This window comes from Hemiscyllium ocellatum, chromosome 1 (genome assembly GCF_020745735.1).
Source record: "Hemiscyllium ocellatum isolate sHemOce1 chromosome 1, sHemOce1.pat.X.cur, whole genome shotgun sequence".
Lineage (NCBI taxonomy): Eukaryota > Metazoa > Chordata > Chondrichthyes > Orectolobiformes > Hemiscylliidae > Hemiscyllium > Hemiscyllium ocellatum.
Window position 1 is genome coordinate 130,926,813 of NC_083401.1, and position 21,903 is coordinate 130,948,715.

At 41.0% G+C, this 21,903-nt stretch overlaps 1 protein-coding gene across 5 annotated transcripts in view; it reads right to left on the reverse strand.

Annotated features, from left to right (window-relative positions):
* Window positions 1-21,903, reverse strand: part of ptpn13 (protein tyrosine phosphatase non-receptor type 13) — a 254,936-nt gene that overhangs the window by 86,895 nt on the left and 146,138 nt on the right. For 3 of the 5 annotated variants that reach the window (XM_060825982.1, XM_060825992.1, XM_060825963.1), the window contains 6 exons: window positions 16,972-17,417; window positions 14,447-14,590; window positions 13,248-13,341; window positions 9,082-9,167; window positions 6,975-7,158; window positions 3,432-3,643 (listed from right to left, as the gene is read on the reverse strand). In XM_060825982.1, coding sequence (XP_060681965.1) covers window positions 3,432-3,643; window positions 6,975-7,158; window positions 9,082-9,167; window positions 13,248-13,341; window positions 14,447-14,590; window positions 16,972-17,417 — 1,166 coding nt within the window. The remainder of the gene's footprint in view (window positions 1-3,431; window positions 3,644-6,974; window positions 7,159-9,081; window positions 9,168-13,247; window positions 13,342-14,446; window positions 14,591-16,971; window positions 17,418-21,903) is intronic. The other 2 variants (XM_060825999.1, XM_060825971.1) reach the window with 1 other exon arrangement.

A 21,903-nucleotide genomic window follows, 5' to 3' on the forward strand; every position in this document is an offset into this window, starting at 1 on the left:
GAAGAGTCAACATTTTGGGCATAAGCCCCTCATCAGGATGCTGCTTGATCTGCCTTTCTTTCCAGCTCCATACGTTTTGACTCTGGAAGCTGAACCAGGAAAAATGACATTACTGTGGTGACAAAGAGCTTGATGACAAGCTGGGTTTTGAAAGAATAGTTAAGAGAAGGTAGAATTTTTTTGAAAGGGAATTCTAAAAGCGAAAGTCAAGGAAAAAGTAAAGTCATTGGACAAAGAGAGAAAGTCAGCATCAGAATAATGAGTTTTTGAAGAGTCATATTGGTATGAGGGAGTTTTCAGACATAGGACTGATCAATACCATTAAAATCAGCATACTGAGAAGGGGGGCAGATAAATATGTATTCATGAGAAAGTAGATGATAGAAGTTACTACAGGACAAGACATGAGTTAGAATTTCAGATACCTTGACATTTAAAAAGGAATGGGCAATGAAGGAAACTTTTGGCACACTGGCCTTCATCAGTCAGGGCAATGATTACAGAAGTTGGGAAATTATGTTGCAGTTATACAGGACGTTGGTGAGGCAGCACTCAGAGTACTGTATTGTGTTCAGTTTTGGTCACCTTGCTTTAGGAAGCATGTTATTAAACTATAAAGAATGCAGAAGAAATTTATAACAGTGTGGCCTGGACTCAATGGTCACAGTTAAAGGGAGAGGTTGGACAAGCTAGGATCTTTACCTTTAGACACTAAGGAGGGACCTTATAGAGGTGTATAAGATCATGAGAGGCATGGATAGGGTGAATGCACTCAGTCTTTTTCCCAAAGTTGGGGAATCAAGGACTAGAGGGCATTAGTTTAAGGTTAGAAGGGAAAGAACAAAAGGGAACCTAAGAAGCAACTTTTTTTTATACAGAGGGTGGTATGCATATGGAATAAGCAGCCAATGGAAGTGGCTGAGGTAGATATGTTAACATTTAAAAGGCAATTGGACAAATACATGGATAGGACAGGATTAGAAGGATATGGGCCCACTTCAGGGAAATGGGGTTAGCATGGGTGGACATTTTGGTCAGCATGGACCAGTTTGGGCCAAGAGACCTGTCTCGGTGCTGTAGGACTCCAAGACTCAATGAATGGAATTGGAATAGTTGAGTCTTAAAGGGACAAAAGATGTGAAAAATTTCAGTCGTGGAAAGCTTGGATATTTGACAACTATTTAAGAGCATGGAAACACCTGAGTTGTTGTTAGAAGCTATGGAGGGGGTTCAGTGTAATAAACATTCATGTAGAAGCTGATCCTGTGGCATTTTGACATGATTGCTAGGCATTGTGAAGCTTGGTTTTGCTTCATTTGGTCATATCAGAATAATGATTGATGACTGACCTGATGTGACTATCTGACATTAAGGTGTCTATTAGGATCTGGAGCAGAGGATTGATGGGGGTTGGGAAAGTGCCTAATTGAAAACTGAAATTCTATTTCTCAAGGATATTTTGAGCCTCATTTGGAGCAATGTAGAAGATAGAATGGTGAGCGGGACACAGAATTAAAAGGGCAAAGTATTGAAAGCTCAGTCACACTCACAGATTGAATGGAGGTATTTAATGAAGTGGTCAGACAATATGCAATTATTCTTGAAGACGTAGAAAACCATATCATGTGTAGAAAGGACAGCATTCTAAATTGAAAGAGGAGCAAATAAATAATTGTTTTGCTTGGAAGGAATGCACGATCCCCTGTAGAGAAGAAAGGGAGCTGTTAAAGGGACATTTGTTGTATCTTTTTCACTTGCATGTTAGGGTGCTGTTGGAAAAGGAGTTGGCGTTGAATGATGGAGGTGCAAAGCAATACATTGTGGAGGGAATGGTCACTTCAGAATGGTGAGAGGGAAGAAGGATGGTGGCATTCTGGATGTAGAAGGTTAGTGGGATGAGGATGAGGACAAGAAGATACAATCATGTTCATCCACTTCATTGAAGAAACAGGAAGCAGTGGTGACCACAGATACCATGAAAGTGGAGAATCCAAGCAAACAGGCTTAGCGTTTACAGAAAACAGGATGGTAAGAAATGTAATCTAGGGTGACATGAGTGTCAGTGGGTTTATAACAGATATTGGCTGCAAGCCCATCCCTATAATAGAGAGATAGCAAAGCAGTGTAATAGATGTTAAGACAATTTGAAGATGGTCTATGTAAAGGAAAGGGAACAATGGAAATTGGAAGTAAATATGACTTTTTCCAGTTCAGGACAAATAGACGAATCAGCACCAACACACTCAATGTTGGAGAAAAAGGACTGACATAAGGGATCCGAGTAAGACAGGCATGCACAACATTTTACAAAAATGCTGACACAGTGAGAATCCATGTGGAAAATCACAGGACACCTTTAGTTGGAGGGAATTAAAGGAGTCAAAGGATGAATTGTTCAATGTAACAAAATGGTCAGTGAGACAGAGGAGGATGGTGACTAGTTAAGCCTCCATTTAAAAAGTTGAGAGCTTTCAAGCAGAATGAATAGGAAGGAGTTTTAGACAAAGAGACTGCCTATGGTGACAAGGGGGTCGGCTAGAGCCAGGGGATGGTTGATACTGCGATCGTGAACATACATCAGAAGAAAATAGAGAAGGAAAGGTAAAATAGATAAGAATAAATAAATCCAATTGGAAAAAAAGAAACTTTGGGTTAATCAGGAAGGTGCTAATCATGGAGAGTAAGGTAATAGAAGTAGGCTGTGAGCAGCTGGTAGGACCTTAGCTTTAGTAGCCTGGGGCAGGAGAGGACAATCTCCAGATCAAATGAAGTCAGTCTGAGTAACAATGTCTTGACATTTGAGTTGTAATCCAGGGGCGGGTGAGTCAGAGCTTGTGAGAAAGTTTGTCATGCTTTATGATAATCCTGTGTGTAAAAAATTTTTACTAGACTTCTTATTCCTTCAATAGCATCTTCCAAACCCAGAAACTTTAGACACATGGGAAAACTACAACCTGCAAGTTACTCTCCATGCCACACATCATTCTGATTTGGAAATGTATTATCTCTGGGTCAAAACCCTGAAAAACCTTCTCCTGAATAGCACTGTAGGTGTGCCTACATCCCAAGGACTTTGGCTGCATCTTTTCAAGGGCAATTAAGAATGGCTAAAAAAATGCAGACCCAGCCAACAATGCACAAATCAAATGAATGAACAAAAATGAAGCCCTATTACAAGCAATAAACATTGTACAGTCTAATGCAATAAAATATTAGGAGCATTTCTTTCAATTACAGAATTAAACTGACGAGACTTGCTCGCAGGTCTTTAATTAACATGCATATTGATGTGATTTCCAGGTCATTCACTGATAAATTAAATACTTTTACAATTCTATTCAAAATACATTGATACAGTTTCGCAGCAAATTATTTACATTATTCAAAAATTACTTTATACAATAAACTATATTATTTCCAGTGTAACGTACCTGTTTTGACAGCCCTTTCAAAGAGATGTCATTCACCTGCATTATCACATCTCCAACATTAATCTTCCCACTCTCTGCCGCTGGCTGGCCAGCAAACAGTTTCTTTATTTTTACTGCATTTCCATTGTGTTCAGGAAAACCATCACTGCCTTCAGTAAAACTAAAACCCAATCCAGAGGAATTTTTTATTAACTTCACTTTAAATATGTCGCCTGTAAAAGAAGAATGAAAAATTGTTTTATTTGAAACGATTCAATACATTATTTTGCAGAGTGAACTAAACAGACTGGACAATATTCATATAATTAAAAAACAACACATATTAAAATGTCATTCGGGTCTGATCCTGCTCTTTCAGAAGCAATCCCTTTAGTCCCACGCCTGTGCTGTTTTCTTCAGGTATTTTATCAGAGGTCCATCGGAAGGCCACTTTTTGTATCTTCACCCACAGCCAACTAAGCAGTGCATTCCAAATTCTAAACCATCACTGTATAATTTTTTTTTCCTTCGTGTTGCCTCTAGTCCCCTGCCAATCATCATAAACGTACATCTTTCGTGATCAACCCTTCAGCAACTGGAAACAATGTCTCCTCACATACATTAATTAAATATTTCATGATTTAAACAGTTCCATAAAAACCTCTTCTAATATTTTTTCTATCAACAACTCCAGCTTCGCCAATTTATAATCTCATCACTGAGAACCATTCAAGTAAATTTATTTTTTTACTTCCTCCAAAGCCTTCACATTCTTCTTAAAATGTGACATCCAGAATGTAAACAATACCCCAGCAGAGGCCACGTTGTTGTTTTGTTTGAGTTTCTCAAATTTCCTGGTTTTTGTACTCCATGTATGTTCATGTCTTCAATTTTCTGTTATACTATGACTGGCCAGATTCAAAGATTTGTGCCTAAATGCTCCCCAGTTCTCTCATATACTTCAGAACTGTACGACTGAGCTTGGACTATCTCTCCTCATTCTTCCTTCCACTGTGTAGCACCTTACATTAGTTTGCTGTCAATTTCGGCTCCAAATTTTTCACCCATTCCACCAGCCTGCATTATTTTGAATGCTATCAAACTAACATCCTCCTTCTTTATCACGTAAATTTCATGCCATGTTCAAACGTTGAAATTGAGTCCTGTAATCCCAAGTTCAACTCATTAATATTATAGCGTAGACTGCATTAGTCCAAGTAGTAAAACACTTAATTGTTTTGACTGAAGTGGCATTTCCTCAAACAGTCATTCATTATAATTCTGTTTTCTATCCTTTAGACTATTTTGTATCCTCACTGTAATTACTCCTATTATTCCCCTCGGCTTCAAATTGCTGACAAGGCTAATGCATGACGCTTGTCAAACGTCACTTCAAAATCCATATACCATTTCGAGATGTCCTTACAGGGGTGGTACAGTCTTTGTTTTTTAAATTCATTTATGGGATGGAGGCATTACTAGCTAGACAAGCATTTATGCCCACCCCTAATTACCCAGAGGGCAATTAAGTACCAACTACATTGCTGTGGGTCTGGAGTCACATGTAGGCCAGACCAGGTAACAACAGAAGAGTTCCTTCTCTAAAGAACATTGATAAGGCCAAGTAGGCTAGCCTTAGTGGCTAGGATAAAAACCCAAATGGCAGATATGGGGTAAACTCCTGTTCAGTCAAGGTGAAGGAAGTGATTGTGAAACAAATAAAGAAACAAAGGTATGTCGAGAGTTGGTGTGAATGGAAATATTTCTGTTGAACACAAATGATAGAAAATCATTAAGGGCTTGTCATTTTAATCCTGAACCAGCAGAGATAACTCTTGCTCCTCATGGTGAAGCTATTTAATTCATCTGGTTGTCTCTCCATCCAGAGAGATATTGGTACGCCATGTGCAAAACCTTGGTAGACCAGGGAAATTACTTTTTAAATTGGGCCTTCACTTAAGTTGGCTACTCATTCCTGGTCAGAAGACAGCCACGTTACTGTCATCCCTGCCACTGGAAAACCTCTCCAGCAATGTGAACACATCAGGAAACCGTCCTATTCCAGCTCTTTGACATTCGACCCCCACCTGCCACACAAGCCGCTGTCTCATTGCCAGTAAAGTTCTGCCAATGACTGTTTGTGACAATGACTGTTCAGTTAAGCTGGGAAAAGTTGGAAATGGTTTTGACCAAGTGAAAGAAGGAATGGTGCCATGTACAAAAAAAGGAACAGTCTGTGATAGGACAGTGCTCAGGAGAAATTAAAATACCATAGGTTTCTTGGTGCAAGGTGAAGGAAGTGATTGTGAAACAAGTAAAGAAACAAAGGTTGTCGAGAGTTGGTGTGAATGGAAATACTTCTGTTGAACACAAATGATAGAAAATAAGACAGCGTTAAACACACACACTCCACTGCAGAGATTGCTTTTCTGCAAAACATCACTTTGGTCAATGATTATTCTTGAAGGCAAGTGTAGGATGTTCTAAAATCTCTGTCTGACATTCTGAAATGTGGCATCTAATACTCACGGTTGTCTCTGGTGTCTTTGCAGACAGATTGTTCAGGAAATACAATATTGAGACATCCCTTCAATCAATATCACAAGAATAGCTTTCACCCTGAACTCATAGAACCACAGAATTTCCACAATGCACAGAGAGGCCATTCTGCTCACCAAGACTGTACTGACGCTCTGAAGAACATCCCACCTCAACCCACCCTATCTCCAATAACATTGGATTTCCAATGGCTAACCCACTTAGCCTGCACATCCTGGACACAATGGGACAATTTAGCATGGTCAATTCATCTAATATGCTCATCCTTTGGATTGTGGGAGGAAACCAGAACACCTGGCAGAAACTCACATCGATATGGAGTGAACATGCAAACTCCACCCAAGGCCCAATAAGGTTTTCTTTTCAGAAATGGCAGATGGAGCTGGGGAGCCCTCTCCTCCAGGATTCTTCTCCACAACTGACATGATGAAAACAACTTCTCTAATCCAGTCACTATTCAAAAGCTCCAGTAGAGTCTACAAAATAGCAGTGACAACTGTATGTGGCAGTTCAAAAAACTGGCATTACATGCTAAATATAATTCTTCAGTTTGCACGTTTTATTGTGATCAAATAATAGAAACATCACAGGAAAGTGAACTCATGGAACAGGACAACTTCAAAAATAATTTTCTCTTAAGATTGAGATGTGTGGAAAAAATTCTCGTAAAATGTCTGATACAATGGAAAAACATGCTTTCTTCCTTAAAAGCATATTTTTAAACTTAGCCTCAGTAAAGTATCACTTTATTGCACCAGCATGAAATTTTCCATTTTCAAGAGCCATATTCCAAGCTAATTTTCTCTTTCTAAGCCAAACATAGTGACCAAAGTGGCATTCCACTTGAATCAGCTACAGTACACAATACTGTAGGGGCCAGAGACTAATCTTGTTGACTATGGTTTAACTGTCTTTTTGGAAAAAATCTGAACAATTAGGGGTGCCTACGAGTGTTGCTTAAAGTTTAGTTATGTCTCAACAATCTTAAACATCACAGCTCCTTACCATCATTGATGGAAGTACAATCTTTGGCATTTGAGGACATGATTTCTGGGACTACTTCTTGTTTATCAGCTGATTCACATGATGTGCTTTGATTGGCTGCACAAGGTGGTGTGCACTGTGGTGTGACAGGAGCATGAACGCTGGCTGCAGGAAGCTGCCCCTTCTCCACTAGCAGATTGACAACCTGGAGAGAAAGATATGCTAAGTACATTTTGATTAAAATTGAACTTCAGTGCATTCGTAAGTGTGACAAGAGAATTTAACAATTCTGTTGGTTATAGAGCTTGCTTTACTTTGTGCTCACCACTCCATGTACAGTTAGTATTGTCAATTGACTTCAAACAGCTGGGTACATCACCTTCAATTTGATAGACAACTGAAAATAGGGTTTCTATAAAGTTGCAATATATTCTGGTTCATTGGAATACAATGTTAAATGTTTGAAAAGGCAAGGAGCTTTGCAGTCACCAAGTGAAAACTCTAAACAAAATGTCATACTTCAGGCTGCCTGAACAGTAGTTTAATTTAAAGCCCAACACTTATAACAAGTAACAATGAAGAAAGAGAACAAAAGATATCAGAAAGTATATCAATAACTACCTCTATAGGGCTTGCAAGACAAAACAGTAAAATGCTTCCAAGAAGCGCTGTTAATCTACTTACTATACATGGATTGCAATGATTCAAGAACCTTCTTCAGGGCAGTTAGGGATGGGTACCAAATGCAGTCACAGCCAACAACACCACATCCCGCAAACACATTTTTAAAACTCTTCGTGTCTAAATTGACAATATTTGTGCGGCCGAATTTTAAGACAAATCCGAATCAACCAGTAATGTAAATTATACAGGAATACAAAATATAAAATTAGAAACGGTGATCTGAACCCAAAATTCACAGTGTTTCAAAAGAATGTGCACAAAGAATACTCCCTGAGGAAATAAGTACCATAGCCAAGACTTAAAAACGTTTTTCACAAAAGTTCCAGTCATATGAAATATCAGCGTGCTGCATAATAATCAACATTTATTTATTTTGCAAGCTTCTTAGCCAGATATTCATGGGGGCCACTGCTTTTTAAATAAGTAATTAGTGACACAGTATTACACTTTGATAAGACTCAGTTCTAATGACTCATCATGCTGCAGAAAATTAAGCTGCTAGAGTCATAGGGAGTCATACAGAACGGAAACAAACCCTTTGGTCCAACTAGTCCACATCAACCATGCTCCCAGACTAACCTGTCTCACTGCCTGCATTTGGCCCATATCCCTTCAAACGTTTCCTATTCAAGAACTTATTCAAATATCCTTTAAGCATTGTAACTACACCTGCATTCACCACTTCCTCTGGCAGTTCATTCCACATACCTCTGTAAAAAGGTTGCACCTGAGGTCCCTTTTAAAATTTTCACCTCATCTTAAAAGTATGCTCCCTAGTTTTGAACTCCTCCACCCTAGAGAAAAGACCCTTATTTATGCCACTCATGGTTTTATAAACGTCAATAAGGTCACCCCTCAAACACCAGTGAACCAGTGAAAAAATTCCCAGCCAAGCCAGCCTATTTTTATAACTCAAACCCTCCATTCCTGGCAACATCCCAGTAAATCTTTTCTGAACCCTCTCCAGTGTAATAATATTCTTGCTATAGCAGAGGGATCTGAACTGCAGAGTACTCCAGAGGAGGCCTCACCAACATTCTGTCCAAACTCAGCATGACCTGTCCCAACCCCTATTCTTGAAAGTCTGAGCAATGAAGGCAAGCAAGCTAAATGCTTTCTTAACCATTCTGTTTACCTTTGACGCACATTTCAAAGAATTACGTACCTGAATTATCCACCCCCCAGGTCTCTCTGTTCTTCTACAACAGTACGCAGGGCCCTATTATTAACTGTATAAGTCCCGTCTTTTTTTGTTTTACCAAAACACAATACCTTCAATTTATTCAAACTGCGCTCCATCCTCCACTTCTCAGCCCATTGACCCAATCTTTGATAACTGTCCACTATCAGAATCAGGAGCTGAAATGCTGCCCAATAATCAGGATAGTTTATTTTATCTTCAGTTACAGATTAAATTATGTGGCTGAAATGGGGTTGTACATACTTGTCCTGTGCTCCTTAGAGTCTCCACAGCCTGCTTATGAGTTGCACCTTCCAGACAGATTCCATTCACAGAAAGAACGCGGTCACCTAAAAGTGAGTCAATCAATGTTTAGTGAAAAACAATGAATAAAACTGAACTTGGATCTTCTACTGTTATCTGGCAATGAGTGATTGTTGAACTTGTGCCAAAGTAAACAATCTGCCATTACAAAGATAATGCTGTTAAATCACTATCCCAAAATTACTATAAAGCTGTTCTATTGACAGAACGTTAACAAAGCCTGCCTGAGCAAACAAGTCTAGGCTCGCTATCAAACAGACAGGCAATGAGAGCAATTCCAAGGAAAGGGTGGGTTGCTCATGGAACAAGATCATGTCAGCAGCAGCTGTTCCATGAAGAACTCGGAGGAATTGGTTGCTTTTACCTGGTAAAGGTTTGCAAATTTTCAGAAGACTTCAACAGAACTCATGCTAGTTTGTAACTGGCAAGGCATCAGAAAGGCACAAGCGGTGGAATTTCTGGGCTAGCTTGGGGATACTCCCATCGCATGGCATTTGATGTTATGGAAGAAAGGATGGTGGATGCCAGCATTCCACATTATGCCAATCCCAGAAAACAGCAGCTATAAAGAACAGAGGTGGAATCACAGTGCAACCACGTTCCACGCCAAATTCCAGAAGCAGGTCAGAAAAGCACTCGCTCATTTCACCGCACTGTGAATCAGAATTTCCAGGCCATCATCTCTATTAACAATGTTACATGGGGCTTCATTGTAAATACATGTAATGAACTTCAGATTTCAAAAAGGAAGAAATTGTTGTCAAACCCACTGAAGTTTGTTGATCATTTCTGAAGGGGAGAGGAGTCTATATATTTGAATTTTACACATATGAAATAAAGTAAGAGAGATAAAAAGAATTATTAAAAATTTAGCTAAGACATGACATGAGAAGAACTCACTGTTCTTCCTTGAAATAGCACTGCAGAATTTTCCAAGGGCCAGACTGAGCCTGGGTTAACTGCCTACATCACGCATTAAATTACAATACTCCCTCAGTACTACAGTGAAGTATCAGCCTCGATTACTTGCTCAAGTCCTAGGAATGAAGGATGACTTGATGTGCTTCTGACTTGGAAGTGAAGGTGCAATCATTGAGCAAAAGATATATGGTTAAAATATCCATTCTATATAGCATTCAATAAATTGTCCGACTTCAGCACGAGATACAATGGGGTCAGTATGTGCACCAAGCATTGGGATTTCTCTTTTAGGACTGTTTCGTGCCAGGCCAATATAGTGTCAGATCATTCCCCACTGGTTCCACTTTAGAATGGCCTCTCCCACTCTCCTACTGTCCCCCTCACCACCCATCCTGCTCCCCAATCCCTTCAGCACCTCTCTGCTTTATCCTTTCCACTTGCAGCTTCTCTTGCTTCCTCCCTCTTGCTACTCCACTATGAAGCCTTTGTCACTACAAAGCTGTAGGAAGCAGCGGAGGGAAGTTGGGGACAATAGCGTCAGTGGGCTGAAGTGAGTTGGAGGTGGGAGTTAGTATATTTACTTACATTTTTACATTTATTTTAAAACTGATTTCCTTTACAGATGAGATTTCAGGAATGTACAGCATTGCAGGTTACTTACAGGATCAAATGCTTTCCTGATGAGTAAAGTCATGTAAAATGTAATTTTTGCAGACCAGAATACGACAATCTGATTTACGTAACACTGACTTTTTTTATTACATTTTCCAGGAATATACATGAGGAATTACTGTACTGCTCCAACATGTACAAAACAGATTGCTAAATCATCCAAAAATTTTAATCAAAAGTGTACCTCTACAAATACCTTAAACAAACCACAGCAAACAATTCACAAGTGATTGTCACTTGTGTTGTGACTTTACAGGATATCAGTGAGGCCACTTTTAAATACTGCGTACAATTCATAGGAAGCATGTTGTTAAACTGGAGAAAGTACAGAAAAGCTTTACAATGATGTTGCCAGGACTGGAGCATTTGAGTTACAGGGAGATACTGAATTAGCTAGGGCTATTTTCCCTGGAGCATCAGAGAATGAGTGGTGACCTTATAGAGGTATGTAAAATCATGATGGGCATGGATAAGGTAATAGACAACATTGTTTTCCAAGAGTGGGGCAAGTCCAAAATTAGATGGCATAAGTTTAAGGTGAGAGGGGAAAGATTTAAAAAGGACCTGAGGGGTAGTTTTTTTCAGGCAGAGGGTGGTGCATGTATGGAATAAGTGGCCAGAGGGAGTGGAGGTGGCTGGTACAATTAAAGCATTTGAAAGGCATTTGGTTAGGTACATGAATAGGAAGGATTTTAAGGTATATGGGCCAAATGCTGGTAAATGGAAATGTCTGGTTGGTGTGGTCCAGTTGGACCAAAGTGTCTGTTTTCCATGCAGTATGACTCCATGCCTATTATTTGTGTGCAAGTGTACATGGTTAACGTGGTGCCACTGTTTAAGAAAGGTTGTAAGGACAAGCCAGGGAACTATAGACCAGTGAGCCTGACATCGGTGGTGGGCAAGTTGGAGGGAATCCTGAGGGGCAGGATGCACATGTATTTGGAAAGGCAAGGATTGATTAGGGATAGTCAACATGGCTTTGTGCATGGAAAATCATGTCTCACAAACTTGATTGAGTTTTTTGAAGAAGTAACAAAGAGGATTGATGAGGGCAGAGCAGTGGACGTGATCTATATGGACATCAGTAAGGCGTTTGACAAGGCTCCCCACGGGAGACTGGTTAACAAGGTTAGATCTCAGGATACAGGAAGAACTAGCCATTTAGATACATATCTGGCTCAAAGGTAGAAGACAGAGGGTGGTGGGGGGTTGTTTTTCAGACTGGAGGCCTGGGACTAACGGAGTGCTACAAGGATCGGTGCTGGGACCAATACGTTTTATCATTTAAATAAATGATTTGGGTGTGAGCATAAAAGGTACAGTTAGTAAGTTTGCAGATGACACCAAAATTGGAGGTGTAGCGGACAGCGAAGCAGGTTACCTCAGATTATAACAGGAGCTTGATCAGATGGGCCAATGGGCTGAGAAGTGGCAGATGGAGTTTAATTTAGAAAAATGTGACGTGCTGCATTTTGGGAAAGCAAATCTTAGCAGTACTTATACACTTAATGGTAAGGTCCTAGGGAGTGTTGCTGAACAAACCTTGGAGTGCAGGTTCATAACTACGTAAAAGTGGAGTCGCAGATAGATATGATAGTGAAGAAGGCTTTCAGTATGCTTTCCTTTATTGGTCAGAGTATTGAGTACAGGAGTTGAGAGGTCATGTTATGGCTGTACAGGACATTGGTTAGGCCACTGTTGGAATAATGCGTGCAATTCTGGTCTCCTTCCTGTCGGAAAGATGATGTGAAACTTGAAAAAAGGGTTCAGAAATGATTTAAGGATGTTGCTAGGGTTGGAGGATTTGAGCTACAGGGAAAGGTTGAATAGGCTGGGGCTGTTTTCCTTGGAGTGTCGGAGGCTGAGGGGTGACCTCATAGAGGTTTATAAAATCATGAGAGGCTTGGATAGATAAATAGACAAAGTCTCTTCCATGGGGTGGGTCAGTCCAGAACTAGAGGGTATAGCTTTAGGGTGATAGGAGAAAGATATAAGAGAGACCTAAGGGGCAACTTCTTCACGCAGAGGGTGGTACATGCATGAAATGAGCTGCCACAGGAAGTGGTGGAGGCTGGTACAATTGCAACATTTAAAATGCATTTGGATTGGTATATGAATAGGAAGGGTTTGGAGGGATATGGGCTGGGTGCTGGCAGGTGGGACTAGATTGGGTTGGGATATCTGATCGATGTGGATAAGGTGGACCGAAGGGTCTGTTTCCATGCTGCACATCTGTAAGACTCTACAAATGTGTGATTATTTCCATTTCTTCACAGAGCTCTGTCCAAGTGGTCAGTACAACCACAGGGAATCGCCTAATTTTTGAACTAAAAGATATTTTAGAAATTTGGTCGTTGGACAGTTTGAATTGTTATTAAAAATTGCAGACCTTAGTTTTGTTAAAGAAAACACAAACTTTTAAACAGATATACATTAGGTTACAATCTAGAAAAGGCAACTTAAACTGAATTTATTCACTTATATAGTCTTATCATCATGTATAAACAATTTACCTTTCTTAATACGTCCATCAGCTTCAGCTGCTCCTCCTGGTATAATGCCTTTCACATAAATCCCACCATGTCTCACACTTGTGTTAATACCACCCTAGAGAAAAAGACTGCTAATTATACGATGCAAGATACGCCCAGACAGTGACTAACCTATGAGAATATTGCAAAACATTATTTTGTTTTACAAAGCATGACCTTATAGTTTGTTGGTACCAAAAGCAGAATTATGAGGAAAGTCACAAGAGAGCATAGGTTAGTGCAGTGGGCAGATAGGCGACTCTCAGTTACTGCAGAAAATTGTGAATTTGAGCAATTTGGGAAAACAATAGCAATATTCACTAAAACACTAAAAGCATTTAATAGAGGTACAGTCAGAGACTGAAGTCTACAAAAACAAAGATTTTGAAAGGTGGGAGTGAAGACTAAAAGTCTTATCTAGAAAGAGAAATTGTACATTGACTTTCTTCATAGGGGGTGTCATAAAATATATAATCAAGCAACTCATATTGTACATTGACAAGAAATTCCTCAGGCCTTAATTGGAGTACAGCTCCAGCTTAATCATCTCTTCATAGGCAGGCTATCAGAGTCATAGAAATTGTACACTTAAAAGGCAATAAATCAGATTAGATATTACAGTTATGGCTGGTTCGTTGGTTTGTTTATGTTCCCACTGTATCAGAGAAACTTTAAGAAAGGAAATAAAATTAGGCAATGGTTTGAAAGGTTCATTTACAGTTGTAATCTCATCCTATGGGCTGGTATGTTTTCTGGCTGTTATTTTATAATAGATCATAAGATAACTGAGGAATCTTGCTGCAGTAGGCCTTTCAAGTCTGCAGCTTGCACTACTGTTCCTACCTGAAATCATTGGCAATATCAGAGACAGCATAACTGTGCTAATGGTGTGACCAGGCAACAATAAAACCCATTTCACACTAAGGGTCAGTCCATTGACACCTGTTCAGGTTGAGCAGGTCTTGGGTATCCCTGTCCAGCCAATGTCCAGGCAACAGAAGGCCATGGAAAATCAGCTAGTGCAAGTTTCCAATGGATTTGTAAAGTAAATGAAATGACAAATATTTCTGACACTTTTGTACGTGATTCTGTTATCCTGTCATTTCTGAAATTTACCATATTGAATCTAAACTTAAATACTTTAATATTAATATTTCATAGAGAAAGAGAATGTTGAAAACCTTGCCAAACAGTACCGTGACACTAATGCCCAAGCTGTTCTCTATTTTTGACAACTCCACTTCAAAAATATCTCCCGGCTTTAGCAAAGTGCTTTGTTTAGCTTCAGGAAAAGCTCTTCTTTTCACCTTATCTGCTACAGAATCCTATATGTGAACAAATCAAAATTAGTGTATAAAGCAATACTGATAGTACAATGAGATTTGATCTGTGTTTATGAACTGTCCAGCGTACTGTTTCAGTTCAGGGATATTATTTCTCCAATATTTTGAAACATTCCCTTATAAATATTGTAGAAAATAAATTAACCCCCCCCCCCGACAATGCATAACAAAGTTATAGCTTCGATTTTAAAGACTGTGCAATACTAAATTTCTACAACTGTATAGTAATGTCATTCTTTCTAATGATTATGATTTTTTAAAAAATGCATAACTAATATAAAAAGTAGCGCTGCAGAAATGTTCTTGTTGCAAAATCAAAGCAACCATTCGTTATCTAATCCACTGCTGACCAAAACCCTCTTAAATTATATGACACACTATTACATGACGGGATCTAGAGAGAAGGGAGTTGTGTGGCCAAAATTAAAAGGCTCAGCAAGCGAGTCAGAACACTTTAAGGCACAAGGAAGTTTGGCACAGTTGGAAGGCATTTATTTTAATGAAAGGAGAGAGCAGCATAGTGGCTAGCACTGCTGCTACATTGCGCCAGGGACACGGGTTCAATTCCAGCTGCAGGCGACTCTCTGTGTGGAGTTTGCACATTCTCCCAGTGTCTGTGTGGGTTTCCTCTGGGTGCTCCGGTTTCCTCCATAATTGAAAAACGTGCAAGTTGGGTGAATTGGCCATGCTAAAATTGCTCACGGTGTTCAGGGAAGCGTAGATTGGGGACATTAGTCGGGGTAAATGTAGAGTAACGGGGAATGGGTTTGGGTGGGATAATCTTTGGAGGGTCGGTGTGGACTTGTTTGGCTGAAGGGCCTGATTCTACACTGTAAGGATTCTATGAGTCTGATGAACAAGACAAAGATGAGGGCACAAACTAAATCATAGGGTTACGATGTCATTGTTGTCACCGAGACATGATTGAGAGAAGGGCAGGATTGCTAGAAGCTCAATATTCTAGGTTATAGGGTCGCAGGGGAGACAGGGAAGGAGGTAAGAGAAGGGGGTGTGTTGCAATATTGATCACGGAATCAACTATCGGAGTAAGGAGGGATGACATCTTCAAAAGTTCCTCAAATACATGCAAAATTTAAAAACCAAAAATGAGTAATCGCATTGCTGGGAGAGACTGTTAAGGGGCTTATGGTACAAAAAGAAATAAATGAGCAGATATGTAGGCAAATGTCAGAGAAGTGTAAAAGTAACTGAACGGTGATAGTGGGGGGATTTCAAATCCCCAACATTAACTGGGGAAGTTAAAGTGTGAAAGGTGCAGGAGGATGGAATTCTTGAAATACATCTAGGAGAGTTTTTAAAGCAAATGGGCAGATGGCCCTACATGGTCCTGGAATTAATTTTGGGTAATGAAGCCAGGCAAGCGGTTGAAGCGTCGGTGGGGGGCATTTTGCAAAGCATAAGCATAGCTCCATTAGATTCAAGATTGTTATGGAAAAGAGCAAGGATGGGCATGAAATCAAAAGAATTAAACAGGGGAAAGGCCATTTTAAAAAAAGATCTGATATGATTTAGCCACAGTGGACGGTAAACAGACACTTTTAGCTAAATCAGTATCAGAGCTGTAGGACACATTAAAGATGGAAATATGGACAACACAGGGCCAACGTGGTTCTAAAGATTAAGGGTAGAGCCAACAAATCCAGTGAATCCTGGATCTAGAGGGATAGACAGGATTGGATAAAGAAAGAAAGAGGGGCTTATGGCAGATATCAAGAGCTCAAAACAGTAGAAACCCAAATCGGTGTACAGAATGTGTAAGGGAGAACTTAAAATGGAAATTGGGAGAGCAAAAAAGGGGGCATGAAAGGATAGTAGGAGGCAAAATAAAGTTTTTGTTCAAGTACACTAATTACAAGGGCCATACATACAGTAGACAGGAAGACTTTTTCCCCTGGAGGGATCAAATTTAAGGAAAGGTGCAGAACGTTTAGTGGAACTGTGAGGGTGGTGGGAATCTAGAACCCACTGCCTATGAGGATGGTAGAGACAGAAATCCACATAACATTTGAGTAAACGTGCACTTGGAATGTCAAGACACACAAGGCTATGAGCCAAATCAGATCAGAAACAACAGGACAGCTCTTAGTTCAGAATGGCTGATGGAGCTAGTATTGAGAACCATTGTGACTGGAAGTAAAGATATAATGAAAATTTTAATGTACATTATAACCAAAGAAAATCAAACAGGAAATGAACTTAAAAGAAAAATCTGTTGCTACAACTCGGATGGACAGAAATGTTTGCAATATGCTGTTTGCAAACTGACACAATGAGATATTGGGGCAGGTGGGGACTCCTGGGAATAAGGCAAACTGACCAAAGATGAGAAAAATCACATTCACCTTTTTTGAACTTTGTTGCTCTTGACTGCTAGAATACGTTGCTTCATCCATGTCAGAGTCACCTCGGTCCGAGCAATCTGTCTCTTTAGGTGTTTCGACATTAGTACTGTTTAATGGTCTTGCACTGTCCAAAACATTTTGAATCATGTCCTGCCTCAAATCCATTAGTGCAGAGACTTCTTCATAATCAGCTCGCTGTGGTGTTCTAGAGGTAGTTCGATTTCTGTAAAAACCATGTACTTGGCTTTGTGAAAGCCCAGCACTTTCAGTTCTAGAGTCCTGGGAGCTCGTACTTCCTCTTCGTTTCTCCTCAGGTGGAACAGAAGTTCTTACAGGAAGAGTTCGATGATGACCAGATGATCCATTATGTTCTTCTGAAGATGACACTTCTTCATAATCCCGCCTTCCTAAATTCCGACAAGGGCTTCTAGATTTGTTCCTTGTTCCTTTTTCCATTCAGAGGAGATGCATGTGAATAAAATAAAGTCACACTGTTTGAAGTATCAAACTATAATCCTATGAAATCAGTTTCACAATTGAAGTACTGTCACTGTTACAAATTTAACACATATACAGTGTAGGCTCTTTCCTCATTATGTGTAAACAGGAGGCTCAGCAACCCTGTTTGATCAGACAAGGCAAATGGTTGCTATTTAAATTCAGCTGGATATTGTGAAGTCAGCTAGAGCAATATGTATTGACCACTTTGCTGTCCTACTCAAATACCAAAATATCAAGCCCATCTTTTCTTTCTGCGAATTAGTGTTGAACTTCAGAGTTGGTCATCATGTCTGTGGAGATGAGTTCATACATAAAACAGAAAATACTGAAGATACTCAGCAAGTCTGGCAGCATCAGTGCAATGAGAAACAGAGTCCAGTATGACTCGCCCTCAGAACTGAAATATTGATAGGTTGCATGAAAGGGCAAAAGCTTAGCAGAGGAAGTTTAATAGAGGAAAGTGCGAGATTATAAACATTGATAGGAAATGTTAAAAGGCAGACTATTATTTAAATGGAGAGAGACTCCAAAAAAGTGCAGCACAAAATGGATCCAGGTTTTCTTTTGCGTGAAACACAAAGTTAGCGTGGAGGAGCAGCAAATTAATTAAGGTGGCAAAACAATTTTTGCCTTTACTGCTAGAGGCTTGGAGTTTAAAAATGGGGAAATCTTACTGCAATGGCATAAGGTATTGGTAAGGTTACACCTGGAGTACTGGCATACAGTCATGGTCCCCAGATTCAAGAAAGGATGGATTAGTATGGAAGACTGCTCAAGATAGATTCACTGGACTGCGTTCCTGGGTTGTAGGAGTTTGCTGATCAAGAATACTGATCAATTGCAGCTGCGGGAGCGGTGAGAGTGCGGACCAGAGGGCAGCCGGGAAGGGATGTTTCCCTATTTTAGAATTACCTCGTGAATAGACGGAGCGAAAGCTCAACAGGCGTAGGCATGGACACGAGGATTGCTGGGCACGTGAACTGCTATTATCGGGCTATGGCTAAACCAGAGACATTACAGCGCGTAGTGTCTCCCACCTATCCTCTTCCTCTAACCAAACAAAAAAGACCATATGTGGAGGGTTGGTACGGTACGGCTTTTATTTTCATTTATTCAACCTCTCTTGGCAATTTAGAGCAGAGGAGATGGAGGCTATGGCAGTTACATGCTCCTCTTGCAGAATATGGGAGGTAAGGGTCACCACTGACTTCACTTGCGAGAAGTGCACCCAACTCCAGCTCCTCACAGATCGCATTGGGATCATTCGGGAGGCTGAGGGGATGATAGAGAGGAGTTGGAGGAAGGTAGTCACACCTAAGTTACAAGATAAAGTTGGCCGGGTGACCATCAGGAGAGGGAAAGGGATTAGCAGACTGTGCAGGGAGCCCCCATGGCTGTTTCCCTCAATAATAAGTATACCATTTTGGATACTATTGGGGGGTGGGGGTGCGGGGGAGGACCCACCAGTGGAAAGCCACAGCAGCCAAGCTTTGGGCATGAAGCCTGGTGCTGTGGAAGAGAGGAGAATATGAGAGTGATAGGGATAGGAGATTCTCACCGTGGGCAGTATGGTGGTTCAGTGGTTAGCACTGCACCAGGACCTGGGTTCGATTCCAGCCTCGGGTGATTGTTTGAAATTTGCACATTCTCCCAGTGTCTGCGTGGGTGTCCTCCAGGTGCTCCGGTTTCCTCCCACAATCCAAAGATGTGCAGGTTAGGTGAATTGGCCATGCTAAATTGCTCAGTTTTCAGTGATGCGTAGGTTAGGTGCATTGGTCAGGGGTAAATGTAGAGTAATAGGGTAGGGGAATGGGTCTGGGTAGGTTACTCGGTTGGTGTGGACCTGTTAGGTCTAATGGCATGTTTCCACACTGAAGGGAATTCTATCAGATCCAATCATGAGAGGAACAGACAGGAGATTCTGTGTTCGCGAGCGAGACTCCGAGATGGTATTTTGCCTCCTGGGTGCCAGGGTCAGGGATGTTTCAAATCAAGTCTGCAGGATTCTTAAGGGGGATTGAGAGCAGCCAGATGTCGTGGTACACATTGGTACCAATAACATAGGTAGGGAAAGGGAGGAGGACCTGAAAAGAGAATAAAGGGAGTTAGGTTGGAAGCTAGAAGGACGAACAGGGTAGTAATCTCAGGATTGCTACCGGTACCATGGGCTAATGTTTCTAGGAATAGACAGCAAGTGCAGATGACTACATGGTTCAAGGACGGTGTAGGAGGGAGGGCTTCAGATACATGGATCATTGGGATACCTTCTGGGCAAAATGGGACTTGTACAAGAAGGGCGGGTTGCACCTGAACTGGAGGAGCACCAATATCCTGGGCAGGATGGTTGCTAGAGCTCTTTGGGAGGGTTTACATTAGATTGGCAGGGGTGGGGGGGTGGGGGCGGGAATCAGAGCTACAGATCAGATGATGGAGTAGGTAGTGAACAGCCAGATACAGCGTGCAGAGAGTCTGTGAGGAGAGATAGGGCAAAGGTGCAGCCAGTGTGATGGATTGAAGTGTGTCTATTTTAATGCAAGAAGTATCAGAAATAAGGGTGACAAACTTACAGCATGGATCAGTACTTGGAAATATGATGTTGTGGCCATTATGGAGACATGATATGACAGAGGCAGGAGTGTTTGTGTGGGGTCAAGGGAGCAGGGATTAAAAGATTTGGGAGAATGGCATTGCTAATCAGGGATAGTATCACAGCTGTAGAGAGGAGATCTTCGAAAACAGTTTGTCTACAGAGTTAGTATGGGTGCAAGCCAGAACAGGAAATGAGCAGTCACTTAATTGGGAGTTTTCTATAGCCTCGCCCCCCATCCCGCCCAGTAGCAACAGATATGAAGGAGCAGATTGGGAGGCAGATTTTTGAAAGGGGCAGAAGTAACAGGGTATTGTCACGGGTGACTTTATCTTCCCTAATATTGATTGGAACCTCCTTAGTTCAAATAGTTTGGATAGAGCAGTTTTTGTCAGGTGTGTCCAGAAAGGATTCCTGACTTAATATGTAGATAGGCTGACTAGAGGGGAGGCTATGTTGGATTTGGTGCTTGGCAATGAACCATGCCAGGTGTCAGATCTCTCGGTGGGAGAGCATCTCAACGATAGTGATCATAACTGCATGATCTTTACTATGCTCATGGAGAAGGATAGGAGCAGACTGTATGGAAAAGTATTTAATTGGGGGAGGGGGATTACAATGCTATTAGATTGGAACGGAGATGTCTAAATTGGGAATAATTGTTCTCAGGGAATGCACGACAGAAAAGTGGAGGTTGTTTAGGAAGCACCTGCTGATAGTGCTGGGCAGGTTTTTCCCACTGAGGCAAGGAAGGGACGATAGGTTGAAAGGACCTTGGGTGACAAGGGATGTGGAACATCTAGTCAAGAGGAAGAAGGAAGCTTACTCAAAGTTGAGGAGGCAAGGATCAGACAGGGCTTTAGAGGGTTACAAGGTAGCCAGGAAGGAACTAAAGAATGGCCTTAGGAGAGTGAGACGGGGGGCATGAAAAAGCTTTAGCGGGTAGGATTAAGGCAAACCCCAAGGCACTCTATACTTATGTGAGGAACAAGAGGATGGCCAGAGTGCAGGTAGGGTCAATCAGAGATAGTGGAGGGAACTTGTGCCTGGAGTCGGAGGAGGTAGGCGAGGTTCTTAATGCATACTTTGCTTCAGTAATCACCACTGAGAGGATCTTGACATTTCTGAGGACAGCATGAAACAGATTGATGTTAAGAAGGGGGATGTGCTGAAAATTTTGAAAAACATAGGGATAGATAAACCCCCTGGGCAGATGTGTTACTACAGAAAGCGGAGGAAGAGATTGCTGCACCTTTAGTGATGATCTTTGCATTCTCACTGTCCACTGGAGTAGTGCCAGATAATTGGAGGGTGGCAAATGTTAGTCCCTTGTTCAAGAAAAAGAATAAGGATAATCCTGGGAATTACAGACCAGTCAGTCTTCTGTCTGTGGTGAGCAAAGTAATGGAAAGGATTCTGAAAGACAGGATTTATGATTACTTGGAAAACCATAGTTTGATTAGAGATAGTCAGCATGACTTTGTGAAAGACAGGTCATGCCTCACAAGCCTTAGTGAATTCTTTGAAGATGTGACAAAACACATCGATAAAGGTAGAGCAGTGGCCATGGTGTACACAGATTTTAACAAGGCATTTGATAAGGTTCCCCATGGTAGGCTTATTCAGAAAGTAAGGAGGCATAGAAATCAGGGAAATCTGGCTATCTATACAGAATAGAACTAGCTCGCCCGCTGAAGAAAGAGGGTAGATGGGCAGTAATCAGCCTGGAGCTTGAGGACTAGTGTGTTCCACAGGGATCGGTTTTGGGACCTCTGATCTTTGTGATCTTTATAAATGACTTGGATGAGGAAGTGGAAGGGTGGGTTAGTAAGTTTTCCAGTAAC